Source organism: Vanessa tameamea, chromosome 10 (assembly GCF_037043105.1).
Source record: "Vanessa tameamea isolate UH-Manoa-2023 chromosome 10, ilVanTame1 primary haplotype, whole genome shotgun sequence".
In the NCBI taxonomy this organism is placed as follows: domain Eukaryota; kingdom Metazoa; phylum Arthropoda; class Insecta; order Lepidoptera; family Nymphalidae; genus Vanessa; species Vanessa tameamea.
This window is the reverse complement of record NC_087318.1, coordinates 8,487,804-8,510,820: the sequence shown is the minus strand read 5'-3', so window position 1 is coordinate 8,510,820 and position 23,017 is coordinate 8,487,804. Positions and strand designations below refer to the sequence as shown.

The window sequence follows — 23,017 nt, the reverse complement described above, 5'->3', positions numbered from 1 at the left end:
ATTAATATTAGCTTGTTATAATTTTTTCTAAATTCATAATAATGATATTAATTACACATTCGCTATATTATAGATTATATTCGATAGAAATAGTTATTACAAGAAATAGCTAATTCAGTAATCTAAGGGTCTAATGTATAATAAGACTAATAAGTTTCGTAAATGAGAGTGATTAATAATTAATTTATCATTTTCCCCTACACACATTAAAATTTGACCATAAATTTAGAATTCAATTACACTTAACAGTTTTCCAAAACTTAAATAATACACGTAATAAATATGTACTTAAATTCGAAATTGTATACATAGTACTTTTATAAACATAATCAGCCTGTAAATTTCCCACTGCTGGGCTAAGGCCTCCTCTCCCGTTGAGGAGAAGGTATGGAGCATATTCCACCACGCTGCTCCAATGCGGGTTGGTGGAATACACATGTGGCAGAATTTCGTTGAAATTAGACACATGCAGGTTTCCTCACGATGTTTTCCTTCACCGCCGAGCACGAGATGAATTATAAACAAATTAAGCACATGTAAATTCAGTGGTGCCTTCCTGGGTTTGAACCCGAAATCATCGGTTAAGATGCACGCGTTCTAACCACTGGGCCATCTCGGCTCTTTTATAAAACATTAACAAATTTAATTTAACTCAATATAATACTTAATTATACTGAAATATAAAATACTATGATCTTACAAATAAAAGAAGTAAAGGTTAAATATTATATAAAATTAATTAATACTACGTCTGGATAAATAATATATAATAGAAATTGATATGTTTAATGTACGTGATACTTTTTAAATATAAATTATTAAAAATATTTGTAGTATAAAAATAAGAGAGAAATCATTAAATAAAATTAGCTTATTTTTATCTTTAAATGGTATACTACTTTTGTTTTTTTATAAAAATATAATGTTCTTTCCTTCTTAAGAAATAACATCTTTGGCGCAACAATAAAATCGAAACATGCAATGTCTATAGCCTCTATCTGTTATCTATGGTGATACATCGGCCATCGATATGTCGCGTTGCTCGTGTTGCCCTTGAGTCCATCCATAAAATTACTGTTTTTTTTTTAAAAATCGTAATAATCTAGACAAAGTTTGATTGAATAGATTTTGTTTAACAGTAACAAGTGTTTTCATGTGATTGACGTGGTTATAATTGTTGTGAAGTGCTGAAATCGTATAGCGTCACCTGACTAAGCTCATTGTCATTTCCCGCCATTGTGGTTGCTAAAACTAATTTCGATTTTCTGCTATCTTAGAACAGTTTAGATGCAGAATCATTAATTTGTGTTATTTAGTGGCTGAGTTATGTCATTGCACGGTAATGACGTTTGTTTATTAGAAATAGAAGACTATAACTTATACGAAGAAGAAGCATCTGATCACGCTAGTTCAAGGTAGGTGTAACCGGCGTGGTTATAGATTTTTTGTCATGCCTTAAACATAGTCCTTTAATTGAGTTTGAGAGTAATAAGTTCCTGTATATTAACAATAATTTCTTATGTTTATGTTACACACATGATAGTGAGGTCATTTGTGGTTGCTCCCGCCCGTGCCGGTCTGTAGTCAGCTGTTGAGCCGCCATGTTTGGACGGATGAAATAGGCGTAGTAAACGCTGTACATATTATTACAATTATTGTACTCATCCTTAACTCAAAATATTATTCATGCAAAAATCTTTTTAGTTCTTATGAAAATACCGCGTATTTCTTACTAAAGACATGAATTACACTCATTATCGTTGTAAATATTGGTTATTACTTTTATTATTGCCTATAAGTATTGTACAAACACATGACATTAACTATATAATGCTAAAAATAAATATTTTACATTTTGTATCTAAGTTATGTTCTTATTCTTTAATAAAAATAGGAATAAATTGATGCAAATTCCAATATAACATAAAAAATTTTGTCAAAATATGAAAAAAGAAAATGTATTTGTTGATATTTTAATGTTTACATTAAGAAGTGTAGTTAAAACTGTTATTTATTGTTGAATAAAATTGGTTACAGAAGTGAAAAAAATTCTTCACCGGGAAGTAAAACTATGGAGGCGGAAAAGAGGATTCGGCGTGAAATTGCTAATAGCAATGAACGTAGAAGAATGCAGAGTATAAATGCAGGCTTTCAAGCTTTGCGCACTTTGCTACCGCGCCATGAGGGAGAAAAACTTAGTAAAGTATGTTTACTCATTGTTATTTATAAAAAATAAAAAATATTTTAGGTTGATATTCTATTTTCTACTACATGTAAAAGTTGGGGAGTGTGATGACTTAAAAACATGCCATTTCATTAGTCTCAAATAATATATTGGATATGGTCTTTAGAATACGTAGCCTGTTTGATTGGATATTTTGGCTTTAATTAAGAATGTTAAACAAGTAGTAAAGTATTCTTGCATGAAATCCTATTGTAATATTAGTTATAAGTATTTTTTTAAAAATATAACCATCCTTAACCCTATATAGTATAGATACATTCAATTATAAACAATTATAAACTAATTAATATTAAAATGTTCTTCTTTTTTAGGCTGCCATATTACAACAAACTGCTGAATACATTTATTCTCTTGAGCAAGAGAAGACGAGACTTCTTTCACAAAACTGTCAATTAAAGAGATTGCTGAACCAACATGAAGGAGGTGAAATACCAATTAAGAAAAGAAAAAATGAAGTTATACCTGTTCATGTTCCATCGATAATTCCTGACTCAACTGATGATACTCTTACAAGTTCAATATCGCCAGAACCAGTCGCTGTAATAACAGTATCAAATATGTCTCAGAAAAAAGAACCTGAAAATAGTGAATTACGTGTGCAGCTTGAACGTGAGCAGCGATTGCGTCGTTTATTGGAAGAGAGACTTCATACTTTGGAGACACAAGTGTACACTGAATCTGATAAAGAGCTTCCTGCACCGGTGGTACACTATGAAGAAACTGACATTGCTGAGTGTAAGTTGGAAAAAGAAGAGGGTGAAACAAAGCTAGTGGAAGCACCAGTTGCCACTCCTCTATTAGAAGCAGCAATTAAAGCTGAACCGAGAGTTGAAGTAGAAGTACTACCAGATGCTGCTCATGATGCTTCGTCACGCTTGTATCTTGCTAGTACTAGCCGTCAGAATTTAGAAACAATAGTAGAGGCCATCCGTCATCTAGAGGGAGATCACTTATTCAGAGAGGAAACAGGTGATGCACCACTTGCATTGACCAAAAAGGTTGACCGTGCGCCCCCTCAAAGACCTGGAGTTATTGTAGTGAAGCATTCGTGATTGCATTGAACTAGTCTCGGACTTTCAGCTCAATAAAAGGCTTCTGTTGAAAGATCCCTCCTGACCCTCCTCGAATATAGTTTTGTAATTTTAGTTGTATAGTTGTCTTTCCAAAGTGACAAATTGATAAGTCTGCGTTTTGTTTATTTTAACATATTGAAGTTAAGTTGAATAAAATATTAATGTTAGATGCATGATATGTGACATAAGTCTATTGGCGCTGTGCTTAGTTTAGTCTCAAATATTACTATGATGAATGATTATTAATTTACTCAGGCTTATTTTAGATAAGTAAATGGACCGAAAAATGTCTGAAATTGAGTAAGAATTGGTAAAAAGGGTAGCATGTCACTTGCCGATATCTTTTTACAAGTAATACTGATAAAATTAATTTGAATTGTTGTAAATATTATTTTTAATTTAAATTTGTCAAATGTAACTTTGTTTTTTTTTATTTTAGCAATTGTATTGCTATATTTGTCATTCTGTATGTAAAGGCTAATATGAGCAATATTTAAATCAAATTGAAACTGGAAAAATTATAATCTTTTTTTCTTCTTAACTATAAATAGCATTGGATCTGTGTAAAAAGCAATAAAAAAATAGATGATAGATGGTTGTTAGCCATAGAAAAGCAATAATAACTGGTTACTTAATTATTTACAAGATTGGAATATTTAGTCATATATCAGGATGCCTAGTATGTAAAATGGATTTCTAATGTTTTACTTTGTTAACAACAGTTACATTGGATTTATTATCTCTCAATTAAGTTTGTTAAAATGTTTTGTGCTTATCGTACGAATCATTTTTTTTTTTAATTAAAAAAGCAACCATTTACTAATTCTTGATGCAATTTGGTTTAAAGGTTTACCTTAGATAGTTAAGGTAATGTCATGCCAAAATTAACTTGAAATTTATGAAATAAAATTTTCTTGTCCAGTGTATGTCCTCTTTAAAATAAATTCCAGTGCTTACTTTAAATTTGATATTAGTAGGTTATTATTAGTGGCTATTGTCAACCTTTAGTAAAGCATTCCAAGTGATTCAAGTCTCGCTTTATAAGTAAATATACTTACAAAATGTAGGTTATGTATGAATTAATCTGGTTAGATTTTTTGTATAAAGACTATATATAATTGCCTTTGAACATTCTTAAAATATTTGGTTTAATAGGTAGCCATATTAATATTATTTTTTGTATGTAACAAAAAACAATTTTTTTTAATTCATAATAGAATCTCAATGAGATGAGATGTATGCTTGCAATTTACATTGCTAAAGAATTTATTGCAAACAGCTATATAGCGGGTCTGAGCTGTTTTGCAATTTGGTTACACAAAGACAAAATATCTATTTAAAAATCAAGTGTGATCTGTCCTAATATAAGGTGAAATAAATATCATCTATTTGTTTTTTTTTTCTATGTTGTGGGATATGTACCAGTTATGGATTGCCATAACTAGTAATTTTTATATATTTAAAAGTAATTTTATCATTTGGTTTGATGTGCTGAACTTTTTGTTAAAATCTAACCAGCAGTGCTTTTTGTTAATATTTTCTTTAGTAAGTTTGATATTTTTAATTTGACTCAGCAACAGAGTGATATACGATGTATTATATGAAAAATAGTGCCGTGATCCTAGATATTGGATCATTGAATTTATTAAGACTGATCATTAATTCATTATTAAGTTACGCTAGTTCGATCCACCATACTGGTCATGTTTGTGTGAATGTGTGCATTTTTAATTATGTAATAATTTATATGTGTGTATGATATAGTGATGCTGAAGTCTTTAGTAGGTTTTAAACTGACAGATTTATCTGAGATTCTTAATTATGAGCTAGCAATAATTGAGTCAATGTTATAGGTAAATAAAATTATTGAAAATAATAAATAAATTTAGAATCTCTCTAATTCTGTTAGTTTTCATAAATAAGCTTTTTTGTTCCATGACTGATTGTAATTTATTTTTGCATGTGTTTCTTACCTTGAATTATTAGGGACAGTACTTTAGTTAATTGCAGAGTAAGCATAACAAACCAGTGTTTTTTAATAAGAAAACATATTCATTGATCAGATAATGTAGTTATTTTTATGTAAATAAACTAAGATACTAATTACATAGTATGATAATGAAATGTGACTTTCTTATAATATTTTTTTATCTTTGCTGTTAATTAAACGAGATCTTTAGAACTAATTTACACACTCTGTTTCTGAGTCCCTAGTTGTAAGGAGTTGTCTGCCTACCGCCTTTTACATTATGTCAGTATAGGATAATAAAAGAATGTAACATAACGGACTTGGTTATACTATTAGTGTAGTCAAAGTATCTAGGTGTTAAGAGATTTTAAGTCAAAGAAAGCAAGTTAAATTGTTTAAAATGTGTTATTATTTATGTCTTAAAGTATTAAAATGGTTATTTCTTATTAATTAGTTTGTAAATCGTAATCTTCAGTATATTCATTACAGCTTTGTTTCTGCGCCCTCGAAAACGATTAAACGTTTTATCATCTTAAATAAAATTATTTCATAATTACTACATTTAGATCATGTCTATATTTGCGAAAATAAATATATTGAATAGTGCTATTGTATTAAAATAAATAAATATAGGTATAAAGTTTTTGTTGTCAATCAAAACTTAATACATTTTCTACACTCTATCTCATGTTCTTTATTGTTAGAAATGAATATTGTAATAGCAATTTAATAAATTCCATAATACATACAATTTTTTATGCATTTTTAAATTAGTATTTGGTTAAAATAGAATTGATTATGTTAAAGAAAATAAAAATGAGTTTGAAGAGTCATTTTGTAATTAGAGATGGGGTGAAATAGTAAATTTTAGTGTACAGTTTGTAATCCTAAACCACCTGCTTTTATTATAAATAAATATTCTATGTAGTTATAGGCGCATTGTAATATATTTTCATCCAATCTCTAATTGACTCAAGTTCCTATACATAGATAGTTATGATCAATATTTTTTACAGCTCGTAATAAGGATATTAACGATAAAGTGTAGAAAACTACGCATGAATGTTTCCTTTTTGATATGAAGATGGTAAAAATATTTCCTCTGATTTTAATTGTATCACATTTGACCTACATTTACGAATATTTATAAAATATTGATATTATTGTGTTTCATTTGTTTACCTGTACCGAACAAAAATACTTATCTTTTAATTGTTTTTGATCTTAGTTCAGCAGACTAAGATCAATGTGAGATTCGAATTGAACAGATTTTCTTCCTTTAATCTTAAATAATGTCGCAAAAATAATAGGTTTTTTTTAATGTAATTAGGTATGTGTGCAATAATAATTGGTAGTATGATTGATCACAATGTAACTATTGATTAAATTATCTGTACGATAGAAATGTCATTAGCGGAATAAGGTAGTGCATAAAGTAAAAAAAATTAATTTTCGTATCGATCGATTTTCTTAGCCAATTATTGGTGGTTAAGGTAAAATTAAGTACGGTTCAGTTTTGTGAACCGTATTGTGAACAATAATTTGATAGATCTAAAAATATGACTTTCACGTGTGTGCTTATTGGGATTTGTTTTAGATATATTCGATGGATCTTAATCGAAGATTGCGGGGTCGAACCCGCGGAGGCACCATTGATTTACTTGTTGGCTAATTCGATTTTTTAATAGGCTATTGCTCTATAGTATAAGAAAACATTGTGAGACATGTGTAGCGTAATTGTACCATTAATACTACCTAAATATACTTCTAACCAGCACTGCAGCAGCGTGGTGTAATAAGTTCCAAATGTTGAGCGGATAGGACCTTTGCTCAGCAGTGGGTAGTATCTCTACTAGCAACTGCTGCTGAGCTACCAAACCTATAAAATACCATAAAAGTACTTTACTTTTATAGTATTGGTTGAATTCTATTTCCCTAGTGCCAGATGTGGTATATCGCCTAAGTCACTTTTAGTACTTGTGCTGGCATTCCAAGGAAGGGAATACCTACTCTGTTCACGTTGGATTTGTTTCTTGCCACCATAGGGTTGTTGGAGACGATGACATACCTACTCCATTAGGATAAACCTATCTAAAAGTATTAAATAAATATATTTCGACTTAAATCTGGCAATAAACATTGACTGACAATTACAAGCTAAGGTTTGCCAAGCTCCCGATAAATATTTAAAATACAGGTCAGTGAAATTTGGCATATGATTTTTTCGACGATTAGTAACTTTTTTGTACACTTTCGCAATGACTGGCATAGTACTTACAACAATGATTAGATCTAAATGGATCGCTTTGTTTAGATTTTTCGTCGACCGTAAAATAAAACAAGTAATTGTAATAATCTGTAATAATTAGGGTATCTTTTAACATACTTTTTAATTGTATTTTAAAATTAATTATTTTAACAATTCTTTTAAAAAGAATAATTAAATTAATCTATATAATGGAGGTTTTTATATTTTTGATAATTCCTTTATTTTTCAAAGACGGCTGTTAACTTATGACCGACACTAAATCACTCGCCATCCATCTACTTCACTCAAGCGTTTAGCGTACTAAATACGATAGTGTCATTATTTTAGATATAAGAATAGATTAGTCTCAGATAAAGCAGTAGATGGCATCTGCGACGAATATTTATATTTAATAGAAAATATTCTTTATTAGTCCATTAAAATGTTATAATTTGAGGGCCAAACTAAACATTTTTTAGAGGACGCAATTTTATTTATTGAACATGTAGGGGGCGTCAATACAAGCTTAACACCAAGTTTGTGGGGTTGCTGCCCTTGGGCGCCATTTTGGAAAAAGTGGTAAAAACACGTTTTTCGCGATATCTCGGAAACTAACAATCTTAAAAAAAAATTGTAGACATATTTGTAGAAAATCGCTGTGCAATTACAATTATGTTTATGTAATTTTTTGTCATAAATCCAAAATTTAAAAAACTGACTAAAAAAGTGAAAACTTCATCAAAAATTTCCATTTTTGCGTAATAATTCTTTTTCTATTGATTTTACCAAAAAATTATATCAAATCAATTTTGTAGAGGATCTATTCACGATGATTTTCCTGAATTTAAAACGCTGTTACGCTCAAAATTTGGCCATGTTCGTCAATGCTCATGACAACCCGGTTAATACAACATGTTGTTTACCTTACTCTTTTTTTTTTAATCGTAATACTTATTTCGAAAAAAAATTTGAATCCCTACAATTTCACTTATTTATTTCTGAATCTTTTCCCTGCCAACTATGAGGTAAAGTCTGCGATCCCTTTAGGCGATTATTACTAATACAACTTAGAACAGAATGAACATTTGTATAATAATAAATAATAAATCATTTTTATAATATGCAAGTATATATTCGTTATGTTACCATGCAAATATCTTAAATTAAAATTTTTAATAGATCTCTTATAAGACGCTTTATGCAGTTTGATGATAAAGATAATATATTGATAAAGGTAATATTAATAACATAATTATATCTAAAGTATAATTATGACGAATCCTGACGAATTCAATTTATAAACTACCTTAATTAATGTGGCTTAACTGGTTTTCGTACATAAGTAAGTATATTTCGTTTGTAGGAATCGATTTTTATTTGTGTAATTAAACTAAATTAAAACCATACAAAAAGCGCAATAAATTATGTTCATAATTATTACGAGATAGTAAGATATTATTTTTTAAGAATAAGTGGCCTCGCAAAGCTGATCTCGCGGACGACCACGTTTGTTCAGGCGCAATCACTGCTTGATGTGTTCGCTCGGGTTTAACCCCGCAATCTTATTCACGTGTAGCCAATGGGTCATCTCGATAGGTAATGATTGCATACTTCATATTCATTCATATTTATTCAGGATGGGCAGTTAATATATAAAATATAAAGTAGTAAATGTCTACGGGATTAGTTTAACGTCATTTATACATAGGTATTTTGTTTGGTTAACATAAAGGCGCATTAAAACATGATACACGACGCATAAAAGCGTACCCTTAATATTCAATTTAATTTGACCCTTTTTATATCATTACTTATGTACAATAAGACAAATATTGATTTATTATATGTATATATTAGGTACCTTTTTGAGATGAGAAATAGGTGTCCCGAGGATAATGTAATAAGTGGGCAGCTTTTTTACCTGATGAAAAGTAACTACCACTGCCCATGGATATCTGCAACACCGAGGGGTTTGCGGGTGCGTTGTTGGCCTATAAGAAATGTGTACGCTCTTTTCTTCAAGGTTCCCAAGTCGTATCAGTATATTTTTTTCATTCAATGTAACCAGTCTTCCGGTTTTATGATTATTTTATATATCTCACTGTCATCAGCATACTATAAAAACGGTAAGCGCTTAAAACTAAATTATATCGTTTATATAAATATTAAACAATAATTGTCCCAAATGCGATCCTTGTGGCACCAGACATTTTCCTAGACAGCAAAAAAATTAAAAGATGAGCATAAACTTTTAATTGTAACTGCCTGGCTTTTGTTACACAAATAGGATTTAACTCAACGCAGAAGATCACCATACACTATAATGTGTCTTAATTTTCCCGAATTTTGGAATAAGAAATGTTGTCAATAAGTAAATAATCGGGTGGAGTTCTACCACATATATCTAGTATCTACCATGAATCAGCTTTAAACTTTAGCCTTAAAAGGAGAGTAAACCCGTAATCTCGCTGTATGATATTTAAAGGCTGTTATATTATCTTTACCAATGGAGCCGAGCTATCTATCAATCTTAATTGTAATTTATTGCAATATCTTCACCTTTTTTTCAGTATTAAGTATTTAAAATTGTCTTTATATATTCCATATACATAAAACTACTAGTCCAAATTGAATTGTGTTATTTTAAAATTCATTTTGAAGAGGATTAATACTAAATAACTTAAAAATAGATTAAATAAATATGTGTCGTCACATAATATAATAAGAAATATCTTTGAAAGCGCAAAACTCATAAACATAGTGGTTTATTATCACGAATGAGTTAATGTATTGTTTAAATACTAATTATACAATATACTAATTATTATAAAAGAGCGCTTCATCACAGACGCTACTCTAACAAAGTCTTCTGGCATACTGTCAAATATTATGTAACTAAAAGTAGACAATGAAATTTTGACATAGACAATTTTACCAATCGTTATATATATTCCTAGCACATACTATATCTAATACCAACCCCAGTAGCTCAAAAGGGCCAGACTCGAACCGGGTAATTACCACGCTCTCACAGAATACCGTCGTGAAACAGCAGCTTATTAATGCTGCTGTGTTTCGTCAGGTGAGTGAGAGTTCCGGATGTCCATAAATGGGGATTGGTCTGGGTGGTTGTGCTATATATATATAGATAGCCGTTTGGGCTCGCAAGTTATCGATGCATTGGGTCACTTGTCCTGGAGGTCAGCGGAATCCGACGAAACGGTGCTCCGCTAGCCGCCCGTGGTTTGTAGGGGGCCCAACTAGCATGCTAGCCCCACATGAAAGGCTGCCCCGCCGGCCACGCATAATCCCGGAGTTGCTCCATCGTGCCGGTTGGCGATCGGATGGAGAGGACCCGATGGCGACTCCAGGGGGGGGGGGGTGATTCGGGCGTCCCCGCGCTCTCCAAACAAGTTCCCCATCGGTGTATTGTTCCTTGCGGGCTGCTTGGCTCTTGGTGTAGTACGTTTTCCCAACTTCTTTCCCCTTCCCCTATTCACTCTAACTATGAAAAGAACCAAAAAAAAAAGTAAGTTTAACCAGCGTTTGCACTTCCTCTCCCTTAAAATACATTTCTCTAATATCCGAGGATTGCACTCAAATCTCAATTATGTCCATTACCATCTCGAGACTGAGAGACCTCACTTACTCTTTCTAACGGAGACGCAGATCTGTAACCCGTCCGATCTAACATATTTGCACTATCCAGGGTATATCCTGAGACCCAATTCCGTGCCCATGCAGGCGTGTGCGTATACATCAGGGACGTGATCTGTTGTCAGCGTCTTCGTAACCTGGAGGTTCCTGAACTTTCTGTTTTATGGGTTCTTGTGAATACTGGCCTTGATCAAATAGTTTACGCCAGTGTCTACCGTTCGCATAGCGGGGACCCGGAGACGACTAGGCTTTTTAACCATCTAAGTGAAGCTGAAGATTCGGTCCATCGACGCTTTCCATCTGCGCAGTTGGTGTTTCTTGGGGACTTTAATGCACACCATAAAGAGTGGCTGTACCCGTATAGTGACACTGACCACGCTGGAAGAGAGATCTACAAATTTGCAATATCTTGTGGCCTCTCTCAGCTCGTCCACGAACCCACTCGTATTCCTGACGTCGTGGGCCACACTGCGTATTGCCTGGACGTTCTGCTGACAACCGATCCTGACAGATATTCGGTTTATGTTTCACCACCACTCGGGACATCGGATCATTGTAATCTGTGTCGCACTACTTGCCTCCTGACACTAGTCCTAAAGGCACTAGGCGAGTGTGGCGATACAAGTCAGCGGATTGGGATGAGATGCGTCACTTTTTCGCCTCTTATCCTTGGAGGCAGGTATGTTTTTCTTCTAGAGATCCATCGTGCTGCGCAGATGCTGTCTCGAGTGTGATTTATCAAGCTATGGAGTATTTTATTCGTTTTGCTGAAGTATCCCTTGAGACCAAAGCTCGCCCGTGGTTTAATGCTGAATGCCTCTTAACTGAAAAGCGTAAGCATGAAGCCTATTTGTCCTGGGCTGAGGCTCGTAAAAACAAAGGCTTGGATGTCCAGGCAAAGAAGCAACGCAGCTACTAAATTCTGTAAAAAAGCGATAAGAAAAGCTCGTTTTGACCACATTGGCCGTATAGGGGGAAAGTTAGCTTCTTTTCCCTCAGGGAGCAAAGCTTTCTGGAGCCTCGCCAAGTCGGTTGAGAAAAACTTCTGTTGCTCTTCGCTGCCTCCTCTGCACAAACCTCACGGATCCCTGGCCCACAGCGCTAAGGAGAAGGCAAATTTATTTGCCAATCTCTTCGCAGAGTATTCTCGTCTGGACAGCAACGGTAAGTGTCCACCTCAGTTACCTCCGTTTGGCCCTAAAATGAGCGCCGTTAAAATCCACCAAAAAGAGGTACTTAAATGTTTGCTGAACTTGGATGTTAATAAGGCCAGTGATCCTGATGGCATTCCAGCAGTGGTACTGAAGTGTTGTGCACCCGAGTTGTCTCCTGTTCTGACTCGTCTTTACCAACTCTCTCTAGAAACTGATAAAGTTCCGAGATCCTGGAAGCTTGCTAATGTTCAGCCTATTCCCAAAAAAGGAAGTCGTGCAGACCCAGCCAATTACAGACCTGTCGCGATCACCTCTATAATCTGTAAGATTATGGAGCGTATTTTAAATAATCGTCTCCTGACATATTTTGAAGGAAACGAGCTCCTTAGTGATAACTACAAGGAGACAAACGCCTATTCCATTACAACGATAAAAAAAACAAAAAAAAAAACAATATTTATTTCTTATATTAGTATACCGTATCAACCGATACGCACCATTAGTTTGAAATATTTTATAACTATGTACATCAGTTACTTACTTAATACTTTATTTTTAAAATATTATGTGTATGCAATGCAGTGTTGAATACTGAATAAAGAGATTTTAGATAGTAGGTATATGGTATATATAGTATGGTATAATACTACGTTCGTTGTTTCCGTAATCCGTTACGTCCTCTGGCAGTAGCCTCACTCCGCTTATACAGTCAAGTCTCAAGGTTAGTTAAGTTTAGTTGCTTTAAAGTTGTCGTGATGAACTGACTGTTTCAAAGTGTAATATCTAGTCAATAACCAGATACAATTATTACGTTTTCAATTTAACCCTGTGATTAAATATATCAAATATTTTAATTTTATAAAATAATTTATTTTGAAAAATAATTTATTGGTAAGTTTACAATTTTTGTCTGATTTAAGTTAGTATATACCTAAAACAAATTGATGTGCCAATAAACAAATGTTATTTCGTATGCATTACTTTTTGTGCGGGTTACGTTAAAAAGAATAGATGTTTTTTTTATTAGAAGTTATATTAATATACATGAAACACATGATTATGATGATATGATTTTAAGATAATGAGGTCAACGGGGTGCCATTCAGCCTTAAAAAAATCTTTAAACGATAAGCAGTTAATATACACACTATGTAACGTTAATAATGATTTTACATATTTTTTTCTAAATATAGATACATACATATACATAGTAAAATAAATATTTACGTATTTAAATTACTACTATTTAATATTTCACTTATTACTTTTATTTAACACTTCTACGTGATTATAAATATATATATATGTAGTAATGGTCAGGTAATGTACCGCCAAATAGCAATACTTAGTATATCTTATAGAACCAACGTCTATGAGAGGTATCGTAACCACTTACGATCAGGCGACCATGAACCACCAGGTGACCCATTAGCACGTCTTATATTCCAAAAAAGATATCCGTGTTTCAAAAGTAATTTACCATATTTTTGTTTACTATATATTTAAAATTAGATTGATTGATCGTGTTTCAATATATAAAAACGTAATGCAATAAATATAACAACATTGTCTTTCCGTGTCTTTTTTTACTTATTTTTAGTTGGATTTTTTACCTAAGGCTAATTTTATTTCAACCGCGATTCCATTTTGAACCTTCCTCTTGAACATTCATTTATTCTACATTTTAATAAACAACCAACATGTAAATTGTTGTCCTGCGAATGCAATCACCAACTTATGTGTTACATTATTTGTAGCAATAACAGCGCTGAGGTTTTGTTTTATTCGCAATATTATTGTAATAAGTTATATGAATTTTCAGTGGGAATATAAAAATGAGCTTGGAGATAAAAACAATTTTTAATCTGAGTCTTATTTGCTTATTTGCTCTTTGTGGACAAGTGCGAACTGAAGACCTAAATGGGTAAGTCAAATACTATATTATGATGTTTTTTTCGTGGCTACTACGCTCGAACTCATATTCTTGCCAAACAAACATATTTGTGAATGTAAAAAAACAGTCTCGTGAATTATTTAAAAAAGCCATAAAGTTATTTAATTTAAATATAATTTGAAAAGTTACTCGTCTTAATCTGAATCCTTAACGTCGTTAGTTTATAGAATAGTCGAACATTTAATGAGATTATTTAAATGTAAATTTGTATATTTAACTGATATATAATTAGTGGCAATATTTAACTAAGTTATATTAAATAATTTTGACTGAAATATTTATTTAACTGAATTAGGAGTACTAAATATTTTTAGGACTACAACAGTAACGCCAGAAAGTATCGACAAAGATGATCTGGCGAATGTCATTAATAATGTTGGATATAAAATCATGACAAATATGATGAGTGCAGAAATCGATAAAAATATTATAATATCTCCAGTGGGAATTGCAGGTAAGAGGATCTTTGAATTGCGTTAACGGAATTTAAATGCTTGACTTTGATGCCGAACAACGTTTGAATGTTGGTACAAAGTATAAAAAAGTTGGGTTGTTGATAATAAGTATAATAAATGGCATACTTTAGAATTTGTTAATTGTTCGACACATGTGCAAAGAACATGTTCTTGGCAGCTTTTCTGTTCTGCTTTAGTTATACAGTATGTAATAATTTTATTAAAACAAAACGACGATATATTAATGAACACTACAAAAAACACATTTATATTTATTTTTAAAGAACTTTGTTCAGCACTTATTGTAATGTTTGTAATTTGTAATCCTCATTAATCTGCCCTTCAAACGGATCTCCTACCTTTTCCAACTCATTGGTTAATCCGATTAACATTACTGTTTATTAAATACGCACAGGGAAAAACCTTTTCACAATTGATTTTATCATTGTCATCGCGATAGTTAATAAGGTAATATGTACTGTAATTGATTTTATGGGAAGTTAAGAAATTGTGCAAAATAAAGAGCTAAAGAAATCGGTAATAAAAAAAAACTGAAATATTAGAACCGATTGAATTTCTGGCTGATTTGAACCCTTTTTATATGTTGTTCTTCAATCGATAGAGGTTTTATTAGCTTGTATAGCCTGTAGAACAGGATCAAAAAATAAATGCTCGAATCGAATAAACAAATACATAACATATTGCGGTCGTTTTCCATAAGATATGTACAGCATATAAATAGGAGAGTCGCCCAGGACACAACAAAAACGTTACCCAACTAAGAACATATAAAAAACTCAACTACCTATATAGCAAAAATTATCATTACAATAATAATTAATTATTGTTTAACAACAATAAAGCCTAATTTTTTTCTTGAATATTTTTTATACTAATTAATAGTTAGTATTTATAACCATAAACAGTTTATTAAAATAATTATTCAATATTTTTATGTAAGTTAGGTAGGTGTGTATAATTAGTACATAATAATAAAACTTCTATGGAGTTCTGCTAGTCAAAGTCTGAGAAGGTTTGAAGATTCTTCCACGACGTAGTTCCACGTAGATCTAAATGCGGGTTGATGGTGGTGGATTCGGGAGATTTTTATCCCACACATGCAGGTTTCCTCATAATATTTACATTTACGCCTGAACACGAAATGAATTACGTCGATGAAAATTTATTGGTGCTTGCTAGGGTTAAAATCCGCAACCCAATTGAAGTTTTACATATTAACAACTGGTAAGACCGTTTTGCTTTCGGGATGGTATAACGTTATTATGCCTTTGTCTTTGGATTGATTTGATCAATTAATCTTATGAAAAATGCATCGCAAAGTAAACAATAAATACATAAATTAATTGGTTTATTTCAGGATTGCTGGCAATGACTCTTTTGGGTACTGTCGGAAAGTCATACGATGAGCTGGCCGAGACGCTCGGGTTTTCTCAAGGTAAGCCTGTGCCGACACTATAAATAACTTTATTGCGTGGACATGGTATAATCCTAAAATAAAGGATTTGTTAACTTAATAGGATAATTCTCCGCATGCCACTCACACTTTGTCGAAATCCAAATGAAATAAGTACCTACAATCTCGATATAGTTTATAATAGAAAATATTGTAAATTTTACTAGAAAACTAGAATAAAATAATAGGTAAGTTTTTTTCTTAAAGTCGATGGTCGCAGTTTCTCAGCCACTGTGTTTTTGTTACTGTCTAATATGAATAGGGTACGTACATACGTAAGTTTGTTCGTTATGCTTACACTCTTTACTACTTAACTGATAAACATGAAATTTTGTATATATGTAAGTTGCCACAGATACAGAATTGGATATAGTACCTAGAACCTGTCCCCGAAAACTAGAAATAAATAAAGTTAAGACGATCGTGATTTTTTTTTATTGTTAATATTGTCCTAACTTTGTTTTTGATTATAATCCAAGTCATCATTTTCTAGTTTTAAGTTGCCTATATTATCATCACATAATCGATTGAAATCTCGTAATCATCATAAGTTATGACTTTAGTCCAATATGTGAAAAGTAAATAAAAAAATATCGCAAAAGTTATATACATATAAATACATTTTCAAACAGCCATAGTTAGAACGTATATACATCTTAATTATATTTCGCGGAAACGTGGGTATTTGGTGTGGTTTTCCGCAACAAATGTTACGCTAGTTTTATATTTAATTTGGACGTTAATTTGCTTATGAATAATAATTGACAATCGTATAGGTAATCATAACTTCCTTGATACTTTGTTAGATTTATATTTGACATATATTTTATTTTATTAAGATTAAGTACCGTATAGAATAGTGGTAAAATGTTTCAAAACGAGATAAAGCAACCAAACCTATCACCTACACTATCTTCAGTCGATGTATACGCCATATTACCGTAAATATATATTTATTTATACATATTTTTACAGACATAATAATGAATCGTCAACATCACGAAAACTTTGGCAATCTATTAAAGAGTTTGAATTCAAATGATACAACAACCAAAACGATGTACGCCGACGCACTTTTCATTGACTCTAAGTCAAAGCTTCGAGAAGCGTTTCGAACATACTTGAAAACTGTTTACGAAGGCGAAGCAAGAACAGTTGACTTCAGTGACAGAGATACCGTTAAAATGGAAATAAACGAGTGAGTCAATTCAATTGTACTTGTCTCCATTTCAAGTAATTTCACTCATTAGTAAAGTCATTGTTGACTAACATACCACGAGCGACATGAACAATTGATGTCACGGGTTTATTATTGTAAAATGTAAAATAAATTGATTTGAGTTAGACGTCAAAATGGGTAATTGTTATCGTATTGTTTTAAATTTAAAGATTAGACTCGGACTGAATACATTCTTTAAAACTTTCTTCACATATTATTAAATTAAAATGATTAATTCTAGGTGGGTGAGTAATCACACAAATGGAAAAATTTCGGACTTTTTAAAAGAACCACTTCGAGGCGACACCAAGACAGTCTTAATGAGTGCCTTATATTTTAGTGGAAAATGGAAATCACCGTTTTTTCAAGAATACACGATGAAGTAAGTTCTCAACATATTTCAAAACATGTTTAATGAATGTTAAAGAACGATTGAGGTAGGACAGGATGGGGTTCCAACTAAAATATAAAATCTAGTTGTAGTAAGTACTTTAGGTCTCATAAGTACTAAATCTTGAACCATCTTACTATCGAAAGGTATCTTTTTGAACTGTCGGAATTGATGGTCATTAATAAAATATTAGATAGTTAGAAATACGTATTCATTTAGTCATCCTTTTTTTTTTTAACGAATGGCTTCAAAATTGAAACGAAATATCTCGATTTAACTGAAACTATAAACAGTCTGAAAATCAAAATTTATTTATTATATTGTTACTACCTCGTTTCAATACTCTACCAATCATTCATATTGTTTGTAGATACAGTACTGACCAGTGCAGTATTTAATATCGTATTGTTTGAATTATAGATTCCCGTTTAAGAAAAGTAATGGAGTAGTATTGACAGACCTTATGATGAACATGGGACATTTTGATAGCATTTACTCGGTGGAAGATGGTGAGCCTTTAAAATGTTCCTTTATTATAGAATAATTTTTTTTTTACGTAAAATAATGAAATAATATAAAAAATTCTGAATTAGGTTTTAATGTGTCATTGATGTTAATTACAGAACCAGATTTTGTTATCCACTTCAAAATGCTCTTTGAATAGTCTTTATTTAATTATATATAATTATAGATAAACTTTATTTGAGTAACTTAACAATAAGTGTCAATTTTTAAGCAGGTGCTTTCTTAGGAAAAGTAAGTACCCTTGGATTGGAACACTCTGATAATCCAGTTAACACCATTATTTCTTATTCAGATGTTCACATGGTAGCGATTCCTTACAATGACGGCACAACGTTATATGCACTCAAACCGCGAAAACCTCATAAGCAGAACCTAACAGAGCTCATGAACAATTTAAACTACACAAAGATTGACAATCTTATCAATAAAATGCAAAGTAGAAAGTTAATCATTAGGTTCCCGAAAATGGACCTAAACTTTAGTGCCAATTTAGAAGATCCACTAAAAGCATTAGGAATTCAATCTATTTTTATACCCGGGAAAGCAAACTTTGCTCTTATGATTGACAGTACTAATGCCTTAAACAAGACTGAGAATGAATTAATTGCAAGAATAAATTATTCTAAAGATTTAGACCTAAACTTGAAGAATATCATTGATGATCTACCGAATCCTGGTGTTTACGTAGATTCTATACTACATGATGTAAGAATAACGATAGATGGTGAGTGCTACAAAAAATAATTTAATATTGTACATACATATCTCTTTATTTCACTTATTAGTAAAGTTAACATTTTTTTAATTATATCTATTCTATAAAATTAACAGGCAGTTTCTAAAATTTCAAAGTCAGATTGACTAATCTGACTTAATACTGAACACCTATTGGTCGCGTATTGTTTTGATGGCTGCCATCGACCAATGAGTGATCGGCTTTTCAGAAACTGGATGTGAATCATAATACGACAAATAATAAGATACGTAGAGTTTTTTTAAAAAATCTATTATATATACGAAAGCACATTTTTTGCATCCCTTACAATAAATAAAATTACAAATTACTATGAAAATTTTTTTACTCTACAAAAACGATAATCCCGATAATATAATAGCGTACATTATTAATCTTCCACTAAAACTATTCTAAAAGTCTTTGAGAATAGTTTTTGTGTGTACAATTAGCACTTAAGTAGATGACCAAATTTGATCAACCGTTCTTACAGATCGTTTCATCGTTAAATCGATGTAAAAGGTGTTATATAGACGTCGTTAATAAATACAAACATTTTATAAATGTTAATCAGTATGAGATAACACTGTATATTTGTACACCTACATTTGAATCAGACAGTAAACATACACGAATAAGTTTTGCATTTTATAAATATAGTATATTATACACAGGACCGAGAATTTAAAATCATTAGCATTCATTAAACCTTATTGTTCTACTTACATTAATGAATATTTGAAACTATTCTAAATTATTTTATAGTTTAATCACGTCAAAAATCCAAAATAAGTAATAAGTAAGCAAAGTATAGCTAGTCACGTTATTTAAAGAATACAAAACACGAATGTGAAATGACTGAAAATGATTTTGTATTGACTCTAAATAATTATTATAATAGTTAAAGAATCACATACACACTCCCAAACAAATAATCGACATAAGTCGGTTTTAAAAACTCAACGAAGTCAGTTCTTATAAAAAAGGACTAAACTTTAAAGTTTTTCATTAATAAAGAGTTGACGCGCGTGACCTTGACCTTGCGACGCACGCTTTTGCACTAAAAACAGCTAACAGTTTACAAATAACAATAACGTCATTTCTTATATCAACATTCCTACAATTTACCGGCTTATTACAGGAAAAAATAGCTTAGTAAAATGATTATGGACAAAACAAAGCATTAAAAACAATAATTAATTATAAATGGTTTCACTTAAATATTAAATTTTAAATCAGGATCATTACAGGCTTATCCAGTCTTCATCAGCTAAAAACGAAAAGCCTGAGTGTTATTCTCAAGTGAACTTAATTTATCGCGAGATAGGCCTTTAAGGCGCGACCTTAGGTGTGGCATAGCCTTGTCTATGAAGGTGCCATTTATTTGTTTTATTCAGTAGGTTGTAGGAGGCACAATTTTGTATACTATGTTTGAACAATTTTATACTTAAAGTTTTTATGGTACCTATTTTTACGTCTTGTTGTTTATTTGAATCCGTAATCAAAGGGTTTAAATTTTCTCCAAATTGTACTTTCTGCATTACCATTAGTATTATTTCCATTCAAAAGAATTTTGTATAGAGAAGTATTATTTTAAAAATATGCTAATGATTTCAAAGTTATCACTATATAGCTTAAAACAAAATTATATTTAAACATAACATAAATACAGACACATACATTAAAGAAATTTTTGATTCATTGTCTGTTTTAAAAAAACTTTTTACATAATTCTGTTTGCTTGCAAGCAAACAATATTATATTAGATACATAGTTAGTATTAGCATATAAATAAAGGTACAAAAAGTTGTGTGCTTCTTTTAAAAATTTGGTACACATGGCAGAATCAATGGCTATTGTCTGGATCACCTTTTATTATCTTTGTGTTTCATTTACTATAACTGTAAACAACTGATGTTACTTTGTGCTTTACAGAATATGGAACAGAAGCAGTTGCAGCAACTCTTGGAATATTAGGTAGATCAGCTGAAATGTTTTATGCAGATTCACCATTTTATATGTTTATAAGAAATGACAAAACTAAACTTGTTACATTCAGTGCTGTTATATTTGATCCCACTTGTTAAAATTGATATAGCATTGAATTTATTAAATAATATAATAATATATACATGTATAATATTCAAATATGTTTATTATACAGATAATTAATACTGTATAATAATTAAAAAATATTTATTTTGTCTCGTTTTTTATTATTATAATGTGTTGAAAATGATTATGTTAATTTTATAGAACTAGATTTACATTGATTTAAAATTTGTATCATTTATAAAATTAAATGATTACCTATTGCTGCGTAGCTTTTCTATCCTGTCATTAAGTGTCTGTTTCCACTGTTCTTCCGAAATACTCTGTGCCCAATCTGGTATGGAATCTTGAGGTAAAGCAAAGTTGGCCATCAAAGACATAACCTGAAAAAGAACAGCTTTATATTAAAAAAATGAATGTTTCTTGTATGCAGGTGTAAGGCCTAATGCCATCACGGTACAATAGATATGAGTGAGCAGTATCACATGACTGTTTCCAAAAAAACTTAGAATTGCAATGCATGCCTGGCATATTTTTAAATGTAACAAAATTGCAATTGTTAGTAATTTATATGTAATTTGATTAATAATTCATGGAATAAGATACACAACACACACAAGGTGCTTTGTAAGACAGGATTATTGAACGGTCTGTGCATATTCAAAAAGTCTTTGTAAATCATTACTCATTTGCCCTTCAATCATTTTGAATTTAGTGCAGTGTTTTTTTTGGTTGTGTTAAACTATACCTCTAGTCATATACTGAATTATTCCTTTTCTGCACTCTTCTTCTCGTCCTTTTGCCCTATAGCTACATAAATGTAAATGTACCAACACATATAACTTAACATTCTATATGTGTATTTTTTAATTAAATATATTTTTTGAAAAGTTTGTGTTTGTCAATGTATTTGTCAACATGGAAATGTGAAACACCACATTACAAAAACGAGCATAAATTGTTGTCAGATGTCATATGTAGATTGACATTTTAATGTTGAAATGTTTTAATAAATTTTTTGAAATACCTGCTGTGCTCTCGCATTATCCATTTCAATAGGATCAGTGTGGCGAGGCTCACTCCAAACTTCTCTCGTTAAAGCATTTTCCATTGGCTCTATAGGTGGTACATTGCTAGGTGGAGTTGCATTGTGTTCATTGCTCTAAAAAATATGCATGCATTAATTAATATTATAATAATTGCTTGATATGTCATAAAGAAAATATTATCATTTACATCTTGTTCCTCTTCACTTTCTCGATCCGAAAGTACTAATTCAGGACCTTGTGGCAAGGGTTCGTAACCAAAATGATCATTATGTTCATCATCACTGTCTTCGTGATTACCATTGGCCATCAAATCGTGTCTAGGAGGAGGTATTAAGTTTTGCGGAGAGTCGTCAGGTGGGTCTGGGCCGTCACATACCATTTTTGATGAATAATATATAAAATTACGTTGGTTGCTCTGTCTATATCAATAATATATATTTGATAATGATTATACACAAATTATAATCATTTGAATGATTTCTTTGTAAGAAGAAAATCAATATTAAAAATCTCGGGATAAAAGATTAAAGCAAAAAGTAGTTTTAAATAAATTAAACTTAATATAAGAATTTGAAACGAAAAAAATTATTTTTTGACATTTGGCATACCGCATAGCAAATAGCAATAGTTTTAGTGATGTACATTCATAGGATTTAGGTTTTTAAACTCTTGGATAAGGTTAAGCTTAAGATCATTTAGAAAAATATAGTGATAAAATTAAAAAAATATATAAAATTAATTATTATATTTCGTCATTGTGCCTGCAAAAGTCACTATGTAATTTTTTTCTTATTTTTAGATTTTTATGCCGTTTTGATC

At 31.2% G+C, this 23,017-nt stretch overlaps 3 protein-coding genes across 5 annotated transcripts; 2 read left to right on the top strand and 1 right to left on the bottom strand.

Annotated features, from left to right (window-relative positions):
• The first annotated feature begins 1,011 nt into the window (after nucleotides 1-1,011).
• Nucleotides 1,012-6,447, top strand: LOC113391862 (transcription factor AP-4). 2 transcript variants are annotated; one of them, XM_026627985.2, is made up of 3 exons: nucleotides 1,012-1,415; nucleotides 2,038-2,203; nucleotides 2,557-6,447. In XM_026627985.2, exons 1-3 carry the CDS (start codon nucleotides 1,327-1,329, stop codon nucleotides 3,295-3,297), a joined length of 996 nt encoding a protein of 331 aa, XP_026483770.2. In that variant the 5' UTR covers nucleotides 1,012-1,326; the 3' UTR covers nucleotides 3,298-6,447. The 2 variants fall into 2 exon arrangements, with proteins under 2 accessions (XP_026483770.2, XP_064072027.1); XM_064215957.1 differs by having other exon boundaries at nucleotides 1,012-1,419; nucleotides 2,041-2,203.
• Nucleotides 6,448-13,013: 6,566 nt separating this feature from the next.
• Nucleotides 13,014-21,300, top strand: LOC113391838 (plasminogen activator inhibitor 1-like). Of its 2 annotated transcripts, none has more exons than XM_026627951.2 (9): nucleotides 13,014-13,067; nucleotides 14,169-14,270; nucleotides 14,615-14,754; nucleotides 16,134-16,211; nucleotides 17,205-17,427; nucleotides 17,690-17,830; nucleotides 18,260-18,348; nucleotides 18,657-19,088; nucleotides 21,033-21,300. In XM_026627951.2, exons 2-9 carry the CDS (start codon nucleotides 14,182-14,184, stop codon nucleotides 21,182-21,184), a joined length of 1,344 nt encoding a protein of 447 aa, XP_026483736.1. In that variant the 5' UTR covers nucleotides 13,014-13,067; nucleotides 14,169-14,181; the 3' UTR covers nucleotides 21,185-21,300. The 2 variants fall into 2 exon arrangements, with proteins under 2 accessions (XP_026483736.1, XP_026483727.1); XM_026627942.2 differs by lacking the exon at nucleotides 13,014-13,067 and adding an exon at nucleotides 13,219-13,237.
• LOC113391870 (uncharacterized) lies at nucleotides 19,109-22,755 on the bottom strand. The gene is made up of 4 exons (XM_064215989.1): nucleotides 22,386-22,755; nucleotides 22,177-22,311; nucleotides 21,408-21,532; nucleotides 19,109-20,167 (listed from the first exon to the last, which is right to left on the bottom strand). Exons 1-4 carry the CDS (start codon nucleotides 22,575-22,577, stop codon nucleotides 20,158-20,160), a joined length of 462 nt encoding a protein of 153 aa, XP_064072059.1. The 5' UTR covers nucleotides 22,578-22,755; the 3' UTR covers nucleotides 19,109-20,157.
• Between the last annotated feature and the right edge of the window lie 262 nt (nucleotides 22,756-23,017).